General features: G+C 39.4%; 1 protein-coding gene across 6 annotated transcripts in view; it reads right to left on the bottom strand.

The window, feature by feature from the left end:
• The window catches only part of slc23a2.L (solute carrier family 23 (ascorbic acid transporter), member 2 L homeolog), a 64,874-nt gene that overhangs the window by 5,854 nt on the left and 32,626 nt on the right, over positions 1-26,394 (bottom strand). For 5 of the 6 annotated variants that reach the window (XM_041586969.1, XM_018253418.2, XM_018253420.2 and 2 more), the window contains 8 exons: positions 23,669-23,767; positions 16,007-16,123; positions 12,755-12,912; positions 11,713-11,801; positions 8,374-8,441; positions 7,432-7,613; positions 1,895-2,015; positions 1,014-1,170 (listed from right to left, as the gene is read on the bottom strand). In XM_041586969.1, coding sequence (XP_041442903.1) covers positions 1,014-1,170; positions 1,895-2,015; positions 7,432-7,613; positions 8,374-8,441; positions 11,713-11,801; positions 12,755-12,912; positions 16,007-16,123; positions 23,669-23,707 — 931 coding nt within the window. In that variant the 5' untranslated portion in view covers positions 23,708-23,767. The remainder of the gene's footprint in view (positions 1-1,013; positions 1,171-1,894; positions 2,016-7,431; positions 7,614-8,373; positions 8,442-11,712; positions 11,802-12,754; positions 12,913-16,006; positions 16,124-23,668; positions 23,768-26,394) is intronic. The other variant, XM_018253422.2, reaches the window with a different exon arrangement.

Raw genomic sequence — 26,394 nt, 5'->3', positions numbered from 1 at the left:
CAGGACTTTCTCCAGTTTAATACTTCAGGGGCATATGGAGGGGAGGGGAACGGAGCTACAGCTTGAATATTTCTGTAGAGGTGCGACATAGCTTGCCCAAGAAAGCACACAAACATTTTTAACTTATGTCTCACTTATTCACTTTAGAAGTCCTTGTTACTTAGTTACTGGTGCAGTTCTACTAAACACTATAGATAATGAACCAGCAGGGCAACAAAAGTCCAAACTGCAAAATGTACTAAATAAGCCATCCGATATTTGTTTTTTTAAATAGGAACTTATTGTGAAAATGAAAATTTAATATAAGCTTCCTCATACGGAATTAAGAAACTTGCTAAATACAATCAATTAAAATTTCTATACTTTTCTGAATATTTCTGAAATAATCAAGTTTATCTCCACTATCCCTCTCTCAGCATCTGCTTCTCTTCATTCTGTCTTCATGCAGCAGTTGGGTGTCAGATGAAGGATCCAATATATCTTATAGGGGGGCTTCCTTTCCTAGCAGATGTATTAGAGCTCATTCAAATAACTGATTCCAGTACAAACAAAATCTAACAAAATAACTGCCTTTTGCACAAATCCTGCATGTAGAGAGACAGGATTTCTGGTGGTTTTAATAGAGTGAGCTCTAATACATCTTCTAGGCAAAAGGAGCCCCCCTATAAGATATATTGGATCATTCATCTGACACCCAACTGCTGCATGAAGACAGAAGGAGGAGAAACAGATGCTGAGAGAGGAAAAGTGTTGATAAACTTGATTATTTCAGGAACAGTACAGAAATTTTAATTGATTGTATTTAGAAATGTTATTATTTCAGTACGCTGAAGAGTATATTCAAATCTCATTTTCGCAATAATTCCCCTTTAAGGAAAGAACAATGTTATATTCTTCCTTTAACCTTTACAAAGTAGGTTGCTGCTGGTATTTACGTAATCCTGCAAGGCAATTATAGGAAAGGCTGAAAGATTGTTCTGACTTTGGACAGAAATATATATATATATACTTACATGGGTAGGGAACCTTAAACCATGGGGCCACATTCAGGACCCCTTGCCTGGCATCAGTGCGGGCATAGAAGCCGTATTTGCTGCTATCTGGAGGGAAAACATCTGTCACAGTAAAGATGAAGCAGAGGAGCCAGGACACAAGTATTGCCATAATAATCTGTAACCGAGAGAAAGAACATATTAAAGCAGAGCTGTCGCTCCAAAAACATATTCCAAATCCTATTTTATAACATTAGTCATAAACTTTAATTACACTATATAAATAATTTGAATCCTGTTTCCTTCAGTCTGGGAATTCATAATTATAACAAGCAGGCAGGAGCCATTTTGTGGACACTATTATTAAGGCAAGCGTTGCATTATCTCAAGATCTTGTTTGTGCAGCAGAATGAGGGACCCAATGTCTATCCCCATGTCCTGGCTACACAATTAAACGGTGAAGAGAAAGGGGGATATGGGGAAAGCAGTGACATCTAAGAAGTGCTGAATGGAAAGTGAAAGTAATTGTCTGCCCCGCCTCTATGCCTAAGGCATAAAGGAGGAGCAGGAAATATTTGATTGATTGACAGCTGAGATTTTTAAACAAGTTTACAAACATTCTTTAATAAAAAGAACGAATATGGATTTCATGTTTAATTTGAAAAGGACTTTTATTACATATGTCTGGGTGACAGGTCCCATTTAAGCAATTTACACTCACTCCAAGTGGACCCCCTAATGTGCTTCTCTGGGCTACACTGTCCCATTATTAAACGGTTATGAAATAACGGAGGCACTTAAGAACATGGATAAGATACAAAACTCATCAGAACATGTTACTCAATTATTATAAATATCAGCTGCACATACAGGTAGGAACATGTTGTTATGGTGCTACTCACGGGAAACATTTTAAACAGCTGCAGCTTGTACGCAGTCCATCCTTTTTTGGATTTGTAGATGGGCAACGGCAGTTTGACGTTCCTCGCGTACTGGGAGAAGAGCAGGACAAGGAAAATGGTGCTGAGGGAAAGGAAACAACAGGAGAGGTTAAATGTAAAGAGGCCAAAGCCCCAAAATTCATGATACAATTGAAATGACAAGGGCACCTGCAGCACCTTTGCTCAAATCTATTCTTCTATAAGGATAAACTTAATGGATGGGTAGTTCAGTTTTAAATTGACTTTATAAAAGTTAACACTGGCTGCCATACTCTGAAACAATGTGCAATTTTGTCTTTTTTTTTATTTTTCGCTTTCTTGTTCAACAGCTCTCCAGTCTGGAATTTCAGCAATCTGGTTGCTTGAGTTCTATTTAGCATAGCAACCAGGCAGAACTGATTGCAAAATGAATAGATCCATCGCCGCATAGAAAGTCACAGTAAAACTGTAGCCTCATAAAGCCACAGTGATTTTTGTTGCTGGGGTCAGTGACCCCCCTGACAAACAGATTGCATTTTACAATGAAAAGAGGCAGTAGAGGAAGTGCAAATAATTTAGAAACTATAACAGGAATATAAAAATCATGTGAAGGCAAGGCTGTTTTTCTGGTCTGTGAGTGCAGGCAAAGTGCTGTGTACTGAGAAAGCACTTAGGACTGAAACAAACAGCGGATATTGCTCAAACTGTCACCCACCCTCTCTGATGTTGCTTAATACTAGTGGCTGGAAATGTATAGACTTTTAGTTTAACATCTCTAGGTCAGTTCAGTAGATACATTTCAACTATTTATGAAATGGTCCAGTGCCTGCTTGCTTTCCTTTTTGTTGAATTTTATATTCTGGTGGACTTTAAAAGCTTTGCTCTCTTTACAGTGCACAGAAAAAGTGCTTATTTAGAGGAGAACTAAACCCTAAAAATGAAGGTGGCTAAAAATGCCATATTTTATATACTGAACTTATTGCACCAGCCTAAAGTTTCAGCTTGTCAATAGCAGCAATGATCCAGGACTTCAAACTTGTCACAGGGGGTCACCATCTTGGAAAGTGTCTGTGACACTCACATGCTCAGTGGGCTCTGAGCAGCTGTTGAGAAGCTAAGCTAAGGGGTCGTTGTAAATTATCAAGCAGACAATGAGGTTGGCCTGTAATATAAGCTGATGCTACAGGGCTGATTATTAAATTCTGATGCTAATTGCACTGGTTTATGTTCTGTCATGTAGTAATTATCTGTATTAATTACTAATCAGCCTTATATTTTGACATTTATATTCTTTGTGTATTGGTGCACATTTTGGGGGCTTGTTTCTTAAGGTGTAAAAGGAGAACTAAAACTGAACTAAAGAAGTAGCTAGAAATGTTGTACATGTGCTTCTGTACCAGCCCAAGGCAACACAGCCTTTTAGCAGGGAAGATCTGTGTCTCCAAAGATGCCCCAGTAGCTCCCCATCTTCTTTTCTGCTGATTCACTGCACATGCTCTGTGCTGCTGTCACTTACTGAGCTTAAGGGCCCACTCACAATATACGGTACACATAGAATATAAATGTCACAATATAAGGCTGATTAGTAATTAATACAGATAATTACTACATGACAGCACAGAAACCAGTGCAACTAGCATCAGAATTTAATAACTAGCCCTGTAGCATCAGCTTATATTACAGGCCAACCTCATTTTCTGCTTGATAATTTGCTACGACCCCTAAGCTTAGCTTCTCAACAGCTGCTCAGAGCCCACTGAGCATGTGAGTGTCACAGACACTTTCCAAGATGGTGACCCCCTGTGACAAGTTTGAAGTCCTGGATCATTGCTGCTATTGACAAGCTGAAACTTTAGGCTGGTGCAATACATTCAGTATATAAAATATCGCATTTTAGCCATATTCATTTATAGGATTTAGCTCTACTTTAAAGGGAAAAATATCCCTTAATGCCATACGGTAATTATCAGCAGTAATGCAGAAGGGAAAAGCTTTACACCCCAAATACAAGATACTGCTGACATATAAACAACATGCAACGGGCAATAGCCACGTTTAATGAGGCTGTAGCATTTGGTTTTTATCCACTCGAGCACATTAGACTCTTTTCCATTTAAGAAAAGGGAAAAAAAAAAAAAAGGAAATACATTCATTAACCACAAATGATAGATGTTCTTTTTTTAACTATTACTATTATTTATGTCATAGAGGTTCTGTCTTTCTTCATTGTAGACATGTATACAAGAGGTTAAGGGACACCGAGGAGCCTATTGCCTGTCTGTGCCTCCCACTAGTATACGGAATGAAAGAATAAAGATTTAATTTGTAAACTGAAAAATTCTATGAGTCGGGTGAGGAATTCATGGCTTGCTCATTTCCACTGTGTGTCACACACTTGTTATCTGGTGCAATTAATCCACAGCAGGAGCCTTTCCTTCCCTCTAACCTTGAAGGAGGATGATATGGAGATTATTTTTGTCTCTCTAACCTTGAATATAGGCCTTAACCTCCCTAACTAACTCATCATCCCTCTAACTGTGATAAAGGTCCTGAGAGTTGCTGTTTTCACAGATTTATAATTAGGAAAGTTTGACCTGTGGATCTACCTCTGGCTTCAATCGACACAATAAACTTTGGTTCATCTTCCATTGCATGACGAATGTGTAGGGATACAGACAGCCGAACCTCACGCTGTTTATTATTATGACATATTCTAAAGCACTTTACAGAGATTATCAGTCCCTGTTTCCATGTGGGAGGAAACTGGGAGAATATGGAGAAATCTACACAGACACATGGAGAACATACAGATTTCAGCCCCGGCTGCAAACAAATCTGGTATCTCAGTACTGTAAGGTGGTAGTTCTAAACACTGCACCACCACCACGCTACCCGTCTAAATTTTAGGCCCATCTCCGCTCCATAATTGCATTATGATCAGTCAGATGAACTAGGTACATCCTCCCAAAGTTGTTGTAAAAGGGAGCTCCTCTGATGAAGTGCCCAACGGCGCAAAACGCGTCATGAGAGAGCTGATATGAGGTATGCAGACAGAGGGAGGACACTGCTTTGTGGTACGTTTTAATAAGTATGGTACCGGTTATCCAGAATGCCCGGGACCTGGGGTTATCCGGATAACGGATCTTTCTGTAATCTGGATCTTCATACTAGAAAATCATGTAAACATTCATTAAACCCAATAGACTGGGTTTGCTTCCAATAATGATCAATTATATCTTAGTTGGGATCAAGTACAAGGTACTATACAGAGAAAAGGGAATCATTTTTTCTAAAAAAAAAAAAAAAATGTTGATTATTTGGATAAAATAGAGTCTATGGGAGATGGACTTTCCGTAATTTGGACCTTTTTGGTACTGGGTTTCCAGATCCCATACCTGTACAATGTCTTTAATGTTGTGATTATTTTGCACTAATAAACACGTGAATTGAGCCACCTTGTATGCTATGTATTTTTGTACTATATGTTATTGGACCCTATGTCAAGGGGCTCAGTTAGTGAAAGTAAATATTCAACTTTTGTTTGTTCAGTTGAGAAAGGGAGCCATGTGTCCAGGAATAGACAGAGAGTAGTACATGATCTCAGATTCTGTCAGGCAGTAGGATAGACTTTAACCATATTTGCCCTGTCTGGGCATGCATGCCATTGATCAGTTTTGATAACAATTGATCTAAGAAAACTGAAAGCGGTATCTGGACCTAATATGAGGAGCTGTAGGTCAATCAGTTGGAAATAGGGTAGCCAGTAAAATACCAGCCAAGGCCGGGCTGGTATAACAAATTTACCGTCAGTGTATTAGCCGGTAAATTTGTAATCCCTATTGTTCTGCCCCTGGGCCAAAATGACATAACCCCACCCCCCAAAAAGGCAGAACCCCGCCCCTCTCTGGCCCCTCAGTGACTTGAGGTGGGGGGCAAATAACTGTTGCTTTTGAATCTAAGCTGAATGCTAAGGATCAATGGCAAACTAGACATCCAGTCACTCCAGTCTTTATACATTACATTTTTGGCTAACTAACTATATTAGAATTTTTTTTTATTTTGCACAGCCTGTCTATTTACCCAGTTTTTATTTTTTACCATAAACTGTTCCTTTAAGGAATGTTGCAGCAATGTTGCAGGTTTTAAAGAAGGTTGACTCAAGAGGAAACTTCATAAGACTGAAACCACACATATTTTTTACCACCGGCAATTTACTTTATCACTGGTGGGAAAGGATTTACATGAGATAAGTCACCCGCAGAAGAGGAGATTTATCGCTGGCAATTAATCTCTTTGGTGGACCATTGCCCTTATAGAAACCCTTGTTACCAGTAAAATCTGATTATTTCATTTATCTTTGAAAATTAAATCAGACATCAGGACAAAAAGGCATTCAAGAGAAATAAATAAGAATGTAATCCAATAATATTTCATGTGCTTGGGCTTTGATAAAAAGCAAAACAATTGGTCTGATACCCACCCGTTTTCTTAAAGGAAATCTAGAAACTCAATGCTAAATCCACCCTAATGAGGAGAGCCACTCTGGAAGAACTGCAGCTTAGTCGATATTACAATGTTAGGCTACTTTCTGTAAACTGGGATTTCCCACTTGCTATGAATATGCTACCCTATTCACTTACTGTTCCCTTTTTTTTTTCCTTTTATTTCTGTAAATTCTATGAAGTTGTATTCCATGTAACACATAGGTACAAATTGAGCAAGTAGAGGCAAATGATGTTGCAGCAATGCATCTGGATATAAACTAAAATAATATGCCTAACTAAAACTACGGAAGTTTTTGTATGACCCATGTACATGATTTTAGCTTTCATAACGGAGACTGAATGAAAGCCTAGGCTAACTTAGCTTAAAGGGGTGGTTCGCCTTTGAGTTAACTTTTAGTATGTTATAGAATGGCCAATTCTAAGCAACTTTTCAATACATCTTCATTATTTGTTTTTTATAGTCTTTGAAAAACAAATGCTCTAAAAGGCTACATTGTTATTGCTACTTTTTATTACTCATCTTTCTATTGAGGCCTCTCCTATTCATATTAAAGTGGCAATAGACGCAAAGATACGCTCATTTGGCCACATTGTCAAACGAGCGGATCTTTCCCCTGATATGCCATTAACGAGCATGACTATATGGTCGAACGATCCGATTACTATGTGCAATGGGCTCCAGTGGGATCGGTCGGGTCAAAATCAAACCTGTCCGATCGACCAAACGACCGATCTACGTTGGACGAAAGATGTCTCCACTCTCCGCACACGATCCGAAAATCGTACGAATCCTCGATTCGTACGATAGGATCTGTGCGTCTATGGCCAGCTTTAGTCTCATGTTCAAATTAATGCATGCTTGCTAAGGTAATTTAAAGCCTAGCAACCAGATTGCTGAAACTGCAAACTGGAGAGCTGCTGAATAAAAAGCTGAATAACTCAAAAACCAAATAATCTAGGCTTACCAGTCTAGTTTTATATACCAATGCAGTCAGTAGATGTGCATAAACTTACAGCATTGCAATGCCCCAGTGTTTTCCGGCTCTCTCCCCGGCAGCCTGAAATCCAGATAGACCAATGAGGGACACAGTAGGAGTGATGGTTAGTGGACCGATATATTTCAGTAATGCTCCAGGGAGCCCAAGAAAGCCAATTACAACTTCAATCAGTGAAGACATAATGATAGCTCCTTGGATCTGTAATGGAAACATAAAAATTTACATTAGTGGCATTAAGTAAGGAACCAAATTAATTATTAGTATAGAAAAACAATATAACAGATATGGTGGTATTATCAGACACTGGATTTAGTCCCTTTTCTATGAGGCATCTTTAATGCAACATTATGGTCTCCACAATATATACTGGAATGTAAACTATAATTTTATAAATTTGTATACCGGTAATTTCAACTGAATGATGTAATTTCAGCCTAGAGATCAGAGTGCTGTTTTTAAACAACGCAAATTTAATTGTACATTTTACCTACAGTCTCAAACAATTGGAGCCTTGCTGCTCATTATTGGTGGGGCCCTGACAAAAACAGACTTTGAGGAGTGCCATTATTTATATACAGCTGAACTGTCCAAACAATGTGTCTTTAGCTGTCCGACTAAAACTCTCAACACAAGTAATACAGTAGCTGATGTTCAGGTGCCTTCAAAGGCGCCCAATCAAAATTTTCTGGCCTGCCCGATCGTTAAGCCAACCAATATCTTCTGCCAATATCAGTTGCCTAGTCTCCAGCCATACACAATCCGAATATCGTACGAAAATTAGTTTTGAACGATATTATCGGTGCGTCTATGGCCACCTTAATGATGCTGGAGGGGTTCTAGGCGTCATCCTTCAGCAACAGTCAAAGTACTCTATCCCCTCCAATCTGACAAATGAATAAAGAATGTGGCTGGAGGAGGGTTAATAAAAGGTTAGCTGTTAACACGTTAGCAACTGTACCTCACGTATCCTTGGGTGCCAGATATGTTCCGTATGGAGCAGCTCGGTTCCATTGGTGATGGATAAATCTGAAAAAGACAAAGCAGAGAGATGGTCACCATGAGCTCACAAACAAAATGGGGGCAATGGAATTAAAACCTGCATGAAAGCAAATTTCTGACTATGGGTTACAAGACCTGGGGCAAAATTTGCAAGTTACCACAAGGAAACGTAAGCTGCCGAGAAACCCAGGATATAAGAGTTTGAGGATAATTCATTGGGATGAGTGCAAAATATAAATCTGGTGTTGCTTACATAATCCCATTTATGCAAGTATACACTCCACTAAGGCATGCGAGATTAATCTGCTACTGCTCAGTGTGCAAAACCCATATAGAAGCAAATAAGAGCATAATAGAAATGATCAGTATATTTCTGTTGTGCAGCTTCTTTATTTTCCCCCAGGAAAAAACTTAATTTTATCTCTGCTGCTGACCTCTGTATCCATAGCAACGGCTTTTTGCTTTGCTGGTCCAACTATGTTATATCTTATTATTGCTTCCCTCTCTTTCACATTAAATATTTTACTCTATTTCTTAATAGTGTTCATTTTATTACAATTTCATTTCATGTGTGTACTGGAGAAATGACACGCCGGGAGCTCTAACATGTTATAGGAAACAGTAGTGGGACACTGAGGTTAGATTTAGTCTTCTTGCGGCTAAAGGAAAGGAGTTTGACCCAATTCTATGTATATGCAGTGTATCACACGGATTATGGACTGGATTAAGACCGAATGGGAACCTAGTTAGGGTTGTGATGTTTGTCCCCTTTCCCCCATTCCACCCAATAATCTTGTAGAACAGGGGTGCCCAAAAGGTAGAACGGGATCTACCAGTAGACCTTTAGCTGATGATCAGTAGATCTCAAGACACTGTCTAGTCTTAAGATGTACAGCTTGTCTAAATCACTCTTCTTTTTAATTCAGATATTTATTGTGTTATGGTTACATAAGGAATAGTTAATAATAATAATTATTATTCTAATAATAATATAATAATATAGTAATAATACATAATAAATAATATCAGTCTTAAATATAGCAATATAACTTTACCCATAAATCAATATAATATTTAAGCAATACAAAATTCTAACAATGCTATTATGGATGTAGATCATAATTGGACAACATCACTAAAAGAAGACCACACATTAGTAAAGTATGGGCACTCCTGTTGTAGAAGCTCACACATCTTTGTCCTTTAATTTTACCATCCATATGCAGACACTACAGCCATTATGCTCACAATGATGAGTATTGCTTGGCTACTCTCAGTTCTAGCCTAAAGACTGAGTGAATATGTTGGGGCTAAAGAATCTATATATTATGTTAGCAGGCTGACTTTATTGGCCATAAATAAATGGTGCTTTAGACTGTATTGTCTATGCTACTGCATTCGGCTGAAAAAACCAACATGGCTTCTCCTTGCCATGGAAATATGCTGAGTAGGAATCTCAGTGTGCTTAATATAGTAATGTCACTATTGCATAAGAAAGCATAATAGATAACCCCTATATATATTTATATGGCATGGCATTTTTTCCATTAATATGGGCCATGTTTGCTTAACCCAGGCTGTAACCAACTACATAAATGCATAATGAATTTCTATGAAAGACTCCCAAGGAATCTCTGTGTTTATTAGGCACATCCACTGACATTTTTCATGGCTAGACCATTTGTCATTATCAAGTGTAGCACAGCGGCTGGGAACACTCTAGGGCAGTGATCCCCAACCAGTAGCTCGTGAGCAACATGTTGCTCCCCAACTCCTTGGATGTTGCTCTCCGTGGCCTCAAAGCAGGTGATTACTTTTGAATTCCCAAGTTTTATTTGCATAAAAACTAAGTATAGCGCCAAGCAGAGTCTCCTGTAGGCTGCCATTCCACAAAGGGGCTACTAATAGTCAATCATCACCCTTATTTGGCACCACCCAGGAACATTTTTCATGCTTGTGTTGCTCCCCAACTCATTTTACATCTGAATGTTGCTCACGGGTGGAAAAAGGTTGGGGACACCTGCTCTAGGGCAAGGGGGCATCTCTCTCCCAGAATGCTCTATAAAACAGCATAGATGTGAGAATAATATGACCTGTGTTTACTCAAGACAGATTAAATGGGTCATCGTCTGTGATAAACAGGTGGGGCTATGAGCTCTCTGTCCAGGAAGCAAAGGATGAGCTTGTGCAGTTTCAGGAGCGGAAAATACTCCTAGATAGTAGGTAAGACTGTAAATATTATATATGTAATATTCAATGATTTAGTGCCCCTAATAGTGGCACTATTAAAATGCAGACTTTTGAGGCTGCCAGCGGATCAGTCTGTTCTGGTATCAGGTGTCTGTTGTGTGAATTGAAATATGCATATTAAACCCTGCTGTGAATTAACCACAGGCAAATTACCTGCTTGTAGTTGCCCAGGGTGTTGCGGTCTCTACCTTTGGTATTGTCGCTGTCGTTTGAGGGAGTTCCCACACTTGATACATAAAAATAAGGAAATGTACCTACGAAACTTGCCTGTTCTGCCCTTTTTTCCTATACAAGATATCTCTTTGGATTACAAACTGATTTTACCTTTTGCCATTTTTGCATAAAATTATGACATGCCACATTTTATTGATATTGCAGAAAGTGCATATGCCCTGTGTGCACAGCTGTATTATAAACCCAAAAATAAAAATGTGTCTAATTCAAAGCAAATTTCTTCAGTTACAAAACATGAAAAAATCAGGCAGCTGTGCTCGACAGCATATTCATGCTTTTATTTGTGCACTCTGCAAGTGAAGCCAACATGGGAGAAAAATGCTCACACACAGGGAGTGCCAGTATACTTTAGACTGCCAGAGACATGGCCGTCAGCAGAAGCAGAAACAGGCACTTAGAAAATACAATTAGCAGGAGTTTTAAACTTAATTAATGAACAACAATTTGTAAACAAAAAAAAGCTTTATTTCTAATATTCAATTTTGATAAGTTTTAAAAGTGAAGTGCCCCTCTAAGGTTTCAGGAGCCTCTCTATTTATAGGCTTTTAAAATAAATCCCTTAAATGCAGCTATGGTTTTTAACACAATAGGTGTACTGGGTTTCCTCAGATCATATGATTAATCCCAGAATGCTCCAAGGCTGAGGTTATGTGTGTTCTTCCCACACCCCACAGGGCGTACAAAGGATTAGCAGTACAGGTACCAACAAGAGGAATAATGCTGTGTGTCGTGTACCTTGCATACAACTCACACACTAAGTGCACAATTGCAACCAAAGACATAATAAAGATATGAATGATGCCTGAAATCTTACCTGTAGTATTACATTTCCACTTCTCAAGGGATAGAATGGCACGGGCTGGGGCTAGGAAGGCAAATGCACTTGCCTGGAACAACGGTAACCTGAAATAGCAAGAGAGCAAGTTCAGGGGATGCAGTAATGACAAGGCAGGTGAGAGCTGGAAATATTTGCATCTGAATGTGGCAGATCTTTACTGAATTAGGCCACCAACAGGCTTGGCCAAATTGGGATGATCCTAGTGCTGGAGTGCCCATACATTACTAATGCGAGGTCTACTTTTAGCAATATTGGCCCATTATGATCTACATCCATAAAAGCATTTTCATTACGTGGAAAGTATTAAATATTGATTTATGAGAAAATGTTTGTCATATTTAAACATTGACTTCTTATGTAACTTTAACGTAGTATATATATCAGAATGAAAAGCATGAAATAGGAGGGTGATTTAGACAAGCTGTTTGTTGACAGTGTCTTGAGATCTATCGATCACCTGCTTAAGGGCTAATGGTAGATCCTGATCTAACTTTTGGACACCCCTGTCCTAGTGAGACCTGTAGAGAGAGGACAGCATCAACATGCTGATGTGGTCCTCACCTGACAGGGTTTTCAAACCTGCTAAATAGATGCATGTATTGGTTAACAAAGCAGATGGAAAGGTACAGGTCAATAAGATGCTGACTTGCAAAAACATCACGAAAGGAACGTTAATAATAATAATTAGGACAAAAATTAAAATGGCTAATTCATTTCAGGGAGTGGGCCTTTCCAGGGGGAAGTCTCCTTGCACAGCAGGGGCTCTACAAGAACTAAGTGCTCTACTGCTCTCCTCCTCAAAACACAAAAGCAGGCATTATCAGGCTGATCTCCACACCATATAGCTTCACTCAGACGGAAGCTGTGCCTGTCAGTGCAGCTATATAGAGCGGATAACACATTGCAGTCTGACCATGGTCTTAAAAGCTCTTAGATGCCACCGTAAAGATTCATCAATGGCTGCGGCTGCTCCAATCACACCGACTCTGAACGTCTGCAAATGCAAATGTTTTCTCACCTGCACCCGAAAGTTGTCTGAAACAAAGTAGTGATTCCTACACAGAAAAAAATGGTCCCAATGAGTTGGCTGGTGGCCAATTGATCAAATCCTACGCACATGGCTTCTGCCAGCAGGAACGGAACGGCTACTGTCCCACTGAAGCATGTCAGGTAGTGCTGCGGGAGAAAATAACACAGTAGGTATTAGTAACCAGACAATGGATTGCCCTATGCTAAATGCAGCTCTTCTCTGGGTATCCTGCCCATCAAATATGGTGCTAAAGGGCACATCACCCAGCCCTTGTTTGGCAACATAACCAATGAAAACATATACAATGCCATTCTCAGCCTGTGCATAAACACAATGCCTGCACCTGGAGTCACTGTGTTGGGCTGGGTGCAAGCACACGGAGAGGATTTTGGTGCAAAAATGAATATTCATGCATTTCAGAGCCAAAAACCGTCAAAGTTGCGGCTCCGTGTGCAGCTGCATAAGAAAGCTGATGCGACAGATAATCAGCCCTGTGTAGCATTATATAAGGGGGGAAAGGTGTCTGTGCCCTGCCTTGTAGATAACTTACAGTCACAAATACAAGGGTAATAGCAATAGGAGAGTAATAGGTGCTGTCATTCACATTCGAAGGGTGTGGCATTTTCTTTTATTGTGAAATTAAATAGAATTTGCATTGCTGGAATAGCTGCTCTAGCACGAAAGGGTTATACAATACTTTTACCTTTTGCTGTATGCTTATGCTCTTTCATGATGTAACTGTTTGATTAGTAACAAAAGATGACATTATACCTAGTGACTATGAATTGGAGAAATAATAGAAGCCATGTGTGTTCTTTCTTGCTGAGTAACACAGGAGTATTCTGGGAATAACATTTGGCCACTGGGTCAATGCTTCACTGAAATATAGCAGCTCCCATGTATATTAAACAGACTTTATACTAATCGATAATTCTTTTTGCTTAGGGACCCTAACAATAATTCTTCCATTTTAGGGAGATTCGACCCTGCTAGAATCTATGGGCATCATTTAACTAGCTGCACTAATGAAGAACAAAGAACCATCAAGTTACTCTCCAGAAATTCTAATTTTAAATAATTGCAGATAAATAAGGCTCTGTGGACAAAAAAAACATGTGCCAACAGGTTTTACAGGACTTTTACAAATACAGTTACCGTAAGTTGCACAGGGTGGGGTGAATTTTTAGTTTAATAAATACAAATATGCAGCTGAACGAGACTCTTAATGCAGAATATAAACAGAATATAAATATTTTACTGACAACCCTGACAAGAAAGTGGAATTAATTCCCATTCAGAAATCGCTAGTTTTCATGTTAACTACCAGCCGAAATCCATGGAGCACAAATAGAAACCTATCTCCAATATACTTTAAGTAAAAAATGTGTACTGTTTTTATAAGAAACCTGACTGTATGCAGGGAAATTCTCCCTTCATTTACTGCTGTGGATAGGAATTGTCAGATGGTCCCTAACTGCTGAGCAGGGAAACAATCATACTTATGAACAGCAGGGGGAGCCCCCGCCTTACTTTCCAGCCATGCAGAACTCAAGCAGCTTTGTTTATGACGATCCCTAAGCAGCCCAGACCACACTGAGCATGTGCACAGTCTTAGTCTTGCAAAGATGTTTAACAAAGTTACAAGATGGTGACCCCCTGTAGCCAACTTTGAAAGCATAAATTATTTGTTTGATTAGGCTTGTGGTGCAGTAAGTTCATGTTTATATTTAATATACAAAATACAGCATTTCTAGCCTTATTCTATTTTAGACTTGACATGCCCTTTAACAACAATTCTTCCATTTTAGAGAGATTTGGCCGTGCTAGAATCTACACCCCAAAAGGCCAATTTCCGGGAACAAGCTATTCACAGAAGCTCTTAAAGGATGTTTGACCATTAAGGGTACAAGTAGCTTGCATATTTTTAAAATCCAAGTGTATATGTTTGTATTGCAGCTCATCTGCCACTTAGCTGCCCAAAATGCCAGATTGCCAAGATCCTCCTGCAAGGATGGCACCTCCTGGATGCATTTAACTGTCCTACAAATGCCACTGGCAAACAAAAGATCCATTGTGTCAACGCCAACCTTAAGTAATGACCCACTACAGAAGCCGAGGAATGCCCCCAACGAAAGCCCAACAGAAAACAGCTTGGTAATTAGTCTCCCACAAACAGCCACTGGCTCACCGTTATGGCCATATTTAAAACAAGTGACTTGTCTTTGTATTTGGGAAACACTTGGGCAAAGGATTTGTCAGAATGCAACAACTATAAGTGGCTGTTATATCCCCCCACCCATCTCCCTCCAGGGCTGATCACGTGCAAAAATATGGGGAGAAATGAAAGGAGACGTCTACCTGTTTCATTATTACGTACTTTATTTGTATAATTCTATGTAAAACCAATATGTGGTTTTTAAAATAACTAGACGCACAAACATTGCACAACAAAACAAACACGATGACAACTTCTTTTCAGGTTTTTCTTGCACAAAAGTTTGTTGTTGTTTTACTTTGTCTTTCTGACCAGACCTCATGTTTCTGTGCACCTACAGAGAGAGTATTTATATAGCTGCCTGCCAACGTTCATTAGGAACTCAGTGACACAATTAGTGCTACATAGTTCTACACACTAGACTATAGCAGTGAATATATCCACTTGCAGTCAGAAACACATGGGGTGGAGTGGGCTTAGCCGTATCCGAGCCACTTGGATAATTTGAAGTTAAATATATGAACACAATATATATACAATACACAAGAGCCATGAATATCCTTTAAATTATATCCTCATAACCGGTGCTTATTAATGTGATCGGCTATAATTGGATCTTAGTGATGTCATTTCTGTCACATGACTCACTGAAACTTGTGTATAAAAAGTACCTTCTGTTGCAAAATAGGAGGACATTAGAAGTTACCTCAGCGTTCCATGATCAGAACAGTTGCGCTTCTATATGGTTATGGAACTCCTTGGTAACTTATAATATCCTTATATTTTACAAGAGGGGGTACGCTATTCACTATACAATGTGTTTGGTAACGTGTGGGGGGCCGCTATAATTCGTTACTTTGCTATAGTTTAAAAACTATTACTGACAAGAAAGGGTAAAACTTTATCATGGTTTGTTAAAGTATAACTTGGACAATAATTATTACAGCAGCCCAGTTTTATTTAGGAAGGAGTGGCATGATACTACCAGCTGGATGCCTTTGGAACTCACAAAGAGCTGTACATACCTGTAAACCCAGAAAGATGCAGAGGTACCAGGGAGGGACGTCCTCCACCGTGTATATCATATCAAGCCGCTGCCGATCGAAACTGTCAGTGTTATCCAGTGTCTCTGTCAACGAGTTCTGCATGGGGTAGAGAAAGAGCAGAAAGTGAGTGATATCCAAGGGAAAGTTACAATAACCGCTATACAAATATGTTGCCTTTATCCTGTAACAAGGGAAATGCTTTAACTTGTCTACAGCTGAAACATAAAGGTTTTGTGTTCAACTCCAAATTCTCAACGTTCGTTCCCACCAGTATAATCTTCTACACAAATAAATGCAACCAGTAAAGCTGGAAGTAACTCGGGAAAACAATACCTTTAATTAATACTTTGGGTTTAAAATATGGCACATACAGAACCTTTCTTTCAGCCTCTTTTTTGTTTCCGAATGATAAATATGATCCTTTGGCTGGCCTTTCAGAGTCAAACATTAAATGCTGTATTTCCACGTCAAAGAAATAATACAGGTATGGGACCTGTTTTCCAGTATGCTGGGGACCTAGGGTTTTCCGGATAACAGATCTTTCTGTAATTTGGATCTTCATACCTTAAGTCTACTAGAAAACCATGTTAACATTAAATAAACCCAATAGGCAGGATTAATTATATCTTAGTTGGGATCAAGAACAATGTACTTTTATTATTACAAACAAAAAGGAAATCATTTTTCAAAGTTTGGATTAATTGGATGACAGCCTTAATTTGGAGCTTTCTGGATAATGGGTTTCCGATTCACCAATTTTATCCAGCATGCACGTGAACTGGGGGTTTACGGAGAAGGGATCTTTCTATAACTTGGATCTCTACACTGAAGCATCTACTAAAAATCATTTGAACAAAAATAAAACTCAACAGGATTATTTTGCTCCCAATAAGGATTAACTACATCTCAGTTGGGATCAAGTACTATCTTCTTATAACAGGGAAAAGGAAACTCATTTTAAAAATGTAACAGGCTATTGGAAATGGCTTTCCTGTAATTCAGAGTTTCCTGGATAACACGTTTCCGGATAATAGATTCCTTACCTGTACCGTCTTATTCTACGTGAGTGCATTTAACATGTTCCATTGCTCTGACATAAACGTTAGCTTCAGAAGGCGCCGTGACCGCATGTGAATGCCACTTAATACGCAATCTAAGGTTGTCGTCCATTGTTTCCCATCAAGGCATCTGGAAATGTTATCTATTACCCAAGGCTGGAACACTTTATAGGTACTTAGTGCTTTGCTTATCAGTCTAATGATTCTCTGTTTCAGTTGCTTGGATCCAAAATGATTTTCATGCAGAGCTGATCAGTTATTCAATAAAATAATGACTTCAATACAGTTATGAAGAGAAAATGAAGCATAAATGTTGGTGCAGGGCACACTGGTAAACTCACGTATTGATCAGACCAAATGTAGTAAATAAAAAAATGAAAGCTTTATTTATATAGTCATCTCTCGCCTGACGCGTTTCGTGTCACTAGGACACTTAATCATAGGCTGCCTGAAGGGAAAATGACCCAAATATCTGCTTGTGCAGGGCTTACAATCTTACATTGCAGATACTGCCCTCCAATACATTTTCTGACCCTCTGGCCTCCAAAACATCAGTAATATCAGAACTTGCGGTATCAGTACTGAAGTGCAATGTTTTATAAGCAAACACTCTGCAACCTGAACATCTTATTTTAAAAACTATTTCAATTGCAAAAAAAGGAATTAAAGTCTCCTTTTTGTATTTGTCATGCCAAACTTACAGTGACAACAATCCAGCAGAGGATTCTGGGGTTGGATCTGCTGCCAAGCTAAGACCTTAAAATCAGCAACCTGATCAAAGTTTGTACAGCTCTATAAAAATATTTGCTTTTGTCAAAGGAACTGCATTCTTGCCAGATCACAAAAGTGCACTTGATCCTGACTTGTTCTGAGTGGACCCACAGAGGCATGAAGTGACACAAACACATGAAGTGTAAAATTGTAGCTAGCCAGCAAAACAAGCAAGGAAAGGGTTCCAAACTGATGGACCAAATACTGTTCAACACTCTTTATATTGCTCAGACTTCAAAATATTTTGCAAACTCAGCTGAACTACCCATTATTCCAAATATACCTCCACTAATACTTTACTCAAGACCTTCATTCTATGCCATCTGAGAAAAAGCACATTCCTAGCCACCGAAGCAGCTACAGATCTAAAGAAGAGAAAGCCAAAGACAACATAAAGTTGGATATACCTGGGACGATTTAAGATTCGGGTCCTTTAGTGCAGAGACACACGCTGCTATTTCAGGAGATTAATCGCCCATCGACAAACTGCTTCTTCTTCGGGTGACTAATCTCCCCGAACTGCCTTCCCGTCGGCTAGAATGTAAATCGCCGGCGGGATGGCACTCGGAGCACTTTGTTTTCCAAAGTAGCCTGAAGTTGCCTCACGAGGAAACTTCAGGCGACTTTGAAAAGACGAATCGATCGGAGTACCATCTCGCCAGCGATTTGCAATCTAGCCGATGAGAAGGCAGTTCAGGGAGATTAGTCGTCCGAAGAAGAAGCGTTTTGTCGCTGGGCGACTAATCTCCCAAAACAGCAGCGTGTCTGCATTAATTTGGCAGCTTATCTGCAAATGCATGAGACCCTCCAACAGGCCTTCCAGACCGATAACTGGGCAAAAATCATCCTGATCTCGATGGGGCAGGTTTGATTTTCCCACTCGATCGAGGACTGCATCAGCATATCGGGGAAAGATTCTCTCGTTTGGCAACCTATGTTTATTCTGTATGGTCACCTTCATATTGGCAATCACGTCTCATGTGTACAAGGACTAAAGGTGGCCATAGACGCACAGATAATATCGTACAAAACTAATTTTCTTACGATATTTGGTGCGTGTATGGTAGGAAAAGAGCCGACAGATATAGTCAGAAGACTTGGATATCGGTCGGCTCATTGATCAGTACGGATGGAAAATTTTGATCGGGTGCCTTTGAAGGCACCCAAACATCGTTCATTGTTAGTGCTGAATCGTCAGATACAGGTAGAATCCTATTGTTTCTACCTGAATATCTACCTGCATATCTGATGATTCAGCTCTACGTGTGTTTGTTGAAACGAACGATGTTTCTTGGAAAGATCTTTTCCAAGAAAGATCGTAATTGTTACGTCTATGGGCACCTTAAGTCTTGCTTATTCCACATATATAAAATCTAAGTAGTTCCACCAAGTGTTCTGCTGAAGGGATCCTTCTCCACTCCATAATAAATACTCCCTCATCATCATCAGATTAACGTTTCATAAAATTTGGGATCCTGCTGTAACCAAACCTGTAGGGAAATGTTTTGCCTAAAAAATGTATTAGTAGGATCCTTGTTTTTTATCACGCATAGTCATGCAGCCATGCCCTACTCTGGCACCTTTATCCTGTGCCAGCACCCTACAATGCCTTTGTCTGCTTTTAGAAAACCATCCTTGCAGAGAATCTTTACACACAATGGAAAATGTGGCACAAGACAACAGGCAGCTGGTTCAGGGTTAAATTCCCCTGTTAGACCCATCTTTGGTGCTATATAGATAAATGATGATAAATAATAATCGGCATATTCAGCAGGTACCTGCTACTAAAGTGAACACAGTAATGTACCATGACTGCAAATGAACAAGAATGTTCCCAGATCGGTTAACGCTCTAATCTTGGATAAGCCTACTGTACACTGGCATTCATAGGCATTTATGGAGTACTGTTCCACAAACTGCTGCATTCCCACCATCACTATAAGTGGAAAGGACACAATTTCAGTATTCGTCTTCCTACAATATGACTAATAACCTTATTCCTTTAAGCTTCCCCCCGCCCCTTTTGATCTTATTCATGCACAACATTTTGAATGTTTTACAACTTACAATTTTTTTTCATAGTGCCATTAAAGGAAAACTATACCCCCAAAATGAATACTAAGCAACATATGGGTTATATCAAGTTAAGTGGCATATTAAAGAATCTTACCAAACGTGAATATATATTTAAGTAAATTGCCCTTTTACTTCTCTTGCCTTGAACCACCATTTCGTGATGGTCTGTGCTGCCTCAGAGATCACCTGACCAGAAATACTACAGCTCTAACGGTAACAGGAAGAAGTGTGGAAGCAAAAGACAGAACTCTGTCTGTTAATTGGTTCATGTGACCTAACAAGTATGGTTTGTTTGGTTGCAACGTGAATCATACGATCCCGGGGGCGGCCCTTATTTTTTAAAATGCCAATTTTCTATTTAGGATTACCCAATTGCACATACTACTAAAAAAAAGTATATTATTATGAAAATGGTTTATTTACATGAAGCAGGGTTTTACACATGAGCTGTTTTATGCAATATCTTTTTATAGAGACCTACATTGTTATGGGGGTATAGTTTTCCTTTTACAATTTCAGTGGTTAATTGACTTTGTACAGAGACAGACAATAGTGTTCCCTGTGACCAGAGGGGGAAAGATATGATGTGCCAGATGCTGCACAATGGAAAATCTTTGTGCCCTATACTTTACATGCTATTTCCAGAGAAATGCTGGGAGTTTTCATCTAGAGCCATGCAACTATATTTTAGTTACTAAAATGTTTAAACTAGAAACAGCAGGCTTCTTGATTTGATAAGTTGTTCAACCTAGTTATGCATATACATAAAAGTCAATACAAACTGCTGGGGGATTGTAACTCAAAAACAGTTGGATACTGGTCAACACATAAAATAAATTCTGCATAATTTCATCTCAGGACATTTTTGCCTGATTCTGTGCTTTAAGAAAGAACACTGTACAATGGAACCGCTTTCAGACAAGCTGTTTCCCTACTCAGTGTAACTGAAAGAGTCATGGCTGGGTGTTTTACTACTGAGTGCTATTCTAATACCTACCAATAGGTGAGTAGATGTTACATGGCTGGGGGCACCTGGCAAATGAAGAACATGTCTAGCCCCATGTCAGTTTTCAAAATTAAATATAATTTAATCTATTTAATCCATTTGAAAAATGGATTTCAATGCAGGCCTCTGTTGGAGGAGTGCTATTAACGGATGCACTTTGCAAGTAAATGACAGAATCCCTTTGATAAAAGTTGGAGTGCTACATTATGGCAATTTGTAGTAAAAATAGCCCAATAAATAGTGATGGTCTACTATGGCATCTTACAGCAGCTCCTCTGGCATTTGCCAGAATCTAACAGATTGCCAGTCGGGGCCTGGAGGACAGTGAGAGCTATCTGAAAACACACGTGATTGATTACTAGCAAATTTTATACCTTTTATAACATTACCCGAAAGGTCTTGTAAAATCCACTGTAACCAACAGCAGGTAGTATTTCTTTTTGGAGAAAACACACTATTCATGCAGTTCTATGAGGCAGAGGCCATTGTTTATCTCTTTACAGAGGAGAAGGCCACACTAGGAATTGGGATTTTTTTTTTACTACATTAATCATCTCTGGTATGGAAGCAATCCCGTAGCCATTTCCTCAATATGCAAAGTTAGATCTATGTCGTTGATAAAAAAATATGTTGTTTTGCATGCTTCCTTGTTTTTGTTGGTCAGCAATAAGACATCTGTCCAAGTCTTATGATAATTTAGTCACAGAAATTTTCCCTGCAGGGAAAGGGCATCAGATATATCAAGGTCTAAAGATTCATCAGCTGGAAAAAAACAAAACATGAAACAATGGAAACTATAGAACAGACTGCCGGTCAAATTTTGGCAAATCCCTATCACCACACATGCTCTTCTCCATATACAGGGAGGCCTTTAAACTAAACAGGGCTCATTACTCGACTCATGTTGGGTTTCTGTGGAGAGGCAAGACCAAACTGAAGGAAAACAATTTCTGGCAGCTCTATGAAGCAGAAGAGATCAGATCCCTTTGATGAACGTCTCATTCGAACGTTTGTGATTTCTGGCTTTTGAACATCTCCGTGCCTCAGGCAACCGTGAAAATGTTTGGCCTAAATCACTGGGGGTTTGAACACCTCTGAGTTTAACTGACAAGAAGTCAAAGCAAAATCTTCTTCAAGTTGTGAGGAAAGCACTGTATGGCAAAGGGAATCTTCACTGAAATAGACAGTCTAAAGTATTTCTTTTTAAAGGGGTTGTACACCTTTAGTAGGATGTAGAGGGGTATATTCTGAGACAATTTCCAATTTGTTTTCATATTTTATTATTTGTGTTTTTTGAGTTATTCGGCAGCTCTCCAGTATGCAATTTCAGCAATCTGGTCACTAGGGTCCAAATTACCCTAGCAATTAGCAACCATGCACAGATTTGAATAAGAGACTGGAATGTGAATAGGAGAGGTCTGAATAGAAAGATGTAATAAAAAGTAGCAATAACAATACATTTGTAGCCTTGCAGAGCATTTGTTTTTTTTTAGATGGGGACCCCCATTTGAAAACCATTCTGTAACAAATTAAAAGTTCACTTAAGGGTCTGGCCACACGAGCAGATTCGGGGAGATTAGTCACCCCAGAGACAAATCTCCTCTTCTTCGGGACGACAATCTCCCCAAATTGCCTTCCCCCTGCCCTCAGCAAGCTAAGATGAAAATCGCCTGGGGGAAGGCACACGCGGAACTTCGTTTTCCGAAAAAGTTTTTTCTGAAGTTGCCTCACGAGGAAACTTTGTGCGACTTTGGAAAACAAAGCGCCGCGTGTGCCTTCACACAGGCGATTTTCATTTTAGCCGGCAGAGGGAAGGCAGATCGAGGATATTGTCGCCCCGAAGAAGAGGAGATTAGTCGCTGGGGTGACTAATCTCCCCGAAACGGCTCGTGTGGCAGACCCTAAAGGTGAACCACGACTTAAAGGCTAATGGCACACAAAGCTGTTTATAGGCAAAGGATTAGTTAAAGGTGGTCCCACAATGCACTAGGTTATGATATGAATTGGACATTTCTGGCTGTATCGCTACAGACCTGATGCCCTTGCTCCCTCTCCTTACCTCTGCTGTGCTTCAGAACTGTAATTTAGGGAGCACTATTGTACCCTACACTTAATTGTGCCACCCCTAGAAATGTGTGTCACCAATGCACCATAACTTATGTGAGCGTGGGACACAACGTATGCAACTATTAACAATGTACACAGTGTTTTAAAAAGCGTAAACACAAACAGGAGGAAAGTCCAAAGAAATAAAACTTATGACGATAATTAAATACATAAGTACTAGCAATGTCAATAGACAGCTGGAACCCTCCCCTGAAGAGCAAAGCCATCCTATCTCCTTTATAGCACTTTGTTGGGAATATCTGGCAAAACCGCGTTCGTCAGGTGCTGATCTCTTTCCATTAACACCTTGTATAACTGTGGCGCCAGCAGAACTGTACATACCCTGTAATCTTAGCTGTACGATTATTTATAAAGAATTAAACAAACATGAATTATAATGTTGTGCAAAGGGCAAAAATCCTGTTTTGGCACTGAGTTGCATGCTTACTATGACAATACAATACCTCACAGTCTATAATCTGCACCTCCCCAACCTTTAAGTGCAAATGTAGGATTATTTTCTGAGAACAGCTATTTTACAGATTTTTTTTTTATTAATTCCTGCTCAGGGCCACAGCCTGATGAGCCACTTCAGCACTGTGCCATGTTACAGCATGTACACACCTTCTCGGCAATGCCACTCTCAGTGGTATAAATAGCCATTAGTTCTGTATCTTCAGTGTCCTGATCACCACTGGAAGCAGCACCTCCATTTATCACCGCCTGAAAAACAGAGGCACAGTGGGTTAGTTTCATTTGCTGTGCATCTGTTTCTATTTGTATACTTCTAAGCACTGCCTTGGGCACAGACTACCTCCCACCCAGGGGTGGGCCATGATATTTAGCACTAAATAAAAAGCACATTTTTCTCTTCTTTATAACATTAGCACAGCGGGGTCTGCACATTATTTCAAAGAAATGACTAACATATTCCTGTGCATGATTTTCCTGTGCACGATTTTCCATGCCACAGAAAACCAATAGGCTGGTTTTGCTTCCAATAAGGATTAATTATCTTAGTTGGGATCAAGTACAAGCTACTGTTTTATTATTACAGAGAAAAAGTAACTTTTTAAAATTAATTTGAATATTTTTATTAAAATGGAGCCTATGAGAGATGCATTCCTGTAATTCAGAGCTTTCTGGATAATGGATCCAATACCAGTTATTATCAATATATTTTTCTCACTGGATACATACTAAGGAAACTTCTAAATGAAGGCATAGCGGCCTTTTGGTAGATGAATTATGTTTTATGACACCCTGTAGACTAGGGATGCACCAAAGTCACTATTTGGGATTCTGCCAAATCCCCGAAACAAATTTGCATATGCAAATTAGGAACGGGAATGGAAAAAGTGGGGAAAAAAAAACATTTTACGTCCTTGTTTAGTGTCAAAAAGTTATGCGATTTCCCTTCCCGCCCCCAATTTGCATAAGCAAATTAGGATTCAGATTCGGCTGAATCTGAATCCTGCAGAAAAAGGCTGTATCCCGAACCAAATCCTGGATTCGGTGCATCCCTACTGTAGACAGAGATCCAATGAAATAAGGCATTAGTACAGTATATTATAATAAGCACAAAAAAAGGATGTTCGGCACAAGCTTTATTCATTGAAGCTGTATTGAACAAAGAGTATACTTCCTCTTTCACCTTACTATTTTTGTCGCTGAACTTTATCTAAAGGCCATAACTGGAGCAGCACTATTAACTGATTCATTTTGAAAAATTTTGACAGTATCCCTTTAATTACTTTGATACACTTTTAGTTTTTGGTGGTACTGTTCCTTTAAAGGGGTTGTTCACTTTTAAATTAACTTTTAGTAAGATGTAGAAAGTAATTTTCTGAGACAATTTGCAATTGGTTTTCATTTTTAAATATCTGTGGTGTTTGTGTAGTTTAGATTTTCATTCAACAGCTCTCCAGTTAGCAATTTCTGCAATCCAGTTGCTAGGGTTCAAATTACCCTAGCAACCATGCACTGATTTAAATAAGACGCGTTCGTTTTTGCATACCCACTACAGAATTTACCACTAAGTATGCCACAATAAAGCCGCCTTGATATTATTACTGTTGCCTCCCGGTGATATGTTGGCCAACGCTGATAGCGGTTAAACTATTGTTTGAAGTTGCCGAAATCCCATGATAGCTGCGGCGGAAGAGGTGAGGCTGACAGATTGGGCTGAGCTTCGCCATTTTCGCGTCTCTTTATTTGCCGGTTTAGAGTCAGAAGAAGGTAAATAATTCAAAAACTAGAAAAATAAATCATGAAGACCAATTGAAAGTTTGTTAGAATCGGCCATTCTATAACTTACTAAAATTCAACGTAAAGGTGTACCACGCCTTTAAACATTTTTAATTTAATTTAAAAAAAGAAAGATGAAGGGGCGTGGCCTAGAAGCCCACAGAGGATGTGGTATAAAATCACAGGGTCAGACATACATTTTCTCTGATCATAATAAGAGATGTCAGCCTCTGTACTAAGCACAGATTGTAAGCGCAAAGTCATGTCCTCAAAACAGAAAAGAGAAGTGGGGTGTCGGAAATGCTTCGTAATCTTAATAATCTTGGCAAATAAGTGTGGGAAGGGCAAAACAAGCTTTCCTTATCTGCTGGTAAAGCCTGTATGTCAGAGTCTGCTTTGCTCAAGAATCCTTAGTGGGGGAAAAGGTGTAAAGAGGTTGATAAGTGGCACTGGCTTAATCTAACCAAACAGTGTCATAAGATCTCGGCGTCACCAGCTAGCAGCCGATGTCACACTCCCTTCCCATTGCTTTTGGTGACTTCATGACATGACTCAGCAGTTTATACAGTGCAGTAACCCTTTCCTACTCACAAGAGAGCCGAGGCGAGAAACGGCCAGATAAAATGGCAGCAAATCTGTTTCTCCTTCTCCAGCATTGATGTTCTGATGAGAGTACCTCTTTAATCTCCAGCGTGTAAAAATGGGAGCAGTAGATGTGTGGGGGGGGGGGAGCAGGGTGTCATTTTCTCCCTATACGGAGATTAATACTACTTTAATGAACAGCAAGGAGGAGGTTTCTATAGCAACCCGACGTTCGGATAAAAGAAATAAATCTAGGACGAGCTGCAGTTAATTAACACTATTAAAGAGAAAAAGGAAGCAGTGAAATAAAATCTCATTTTATTGCTGTTTCTGCTTTTTATACTGATCACCCTTGAATTGGTGGGTTCAGAAAGTCCCGCTGTTAGTGGGTCAAGGGTGCACAGATGGAAAACGGTCACTTGTCAAATGACTACATGTTTCAGTGGAATGGTAACGACATGAGAATGTTATGCAAGTGTTCAATCCGTGACTATTCACCTTTGCTTAGGGGGTTATGCAAT

This window comes from Xenopus laevis, chromosome 3L (assembly GCF_017654675.1).
Source record: "Xenopus laevis strain J_2021 chromosome 3L, Xenopus_laevis_v10.1, whole genome shotgun sequence".
Classification (NCBI taxonomy): domain Eukaryota; kingdom Metazoa; phylum Chordata; class Amphibia; order Anura; family Pipidae; genus Xenopus; species Xenopus laevis.
Note: the sequence above shows the minus strand (reverse complement) of the source record. Positions and strands in the feature narration are given on the sequence as shown.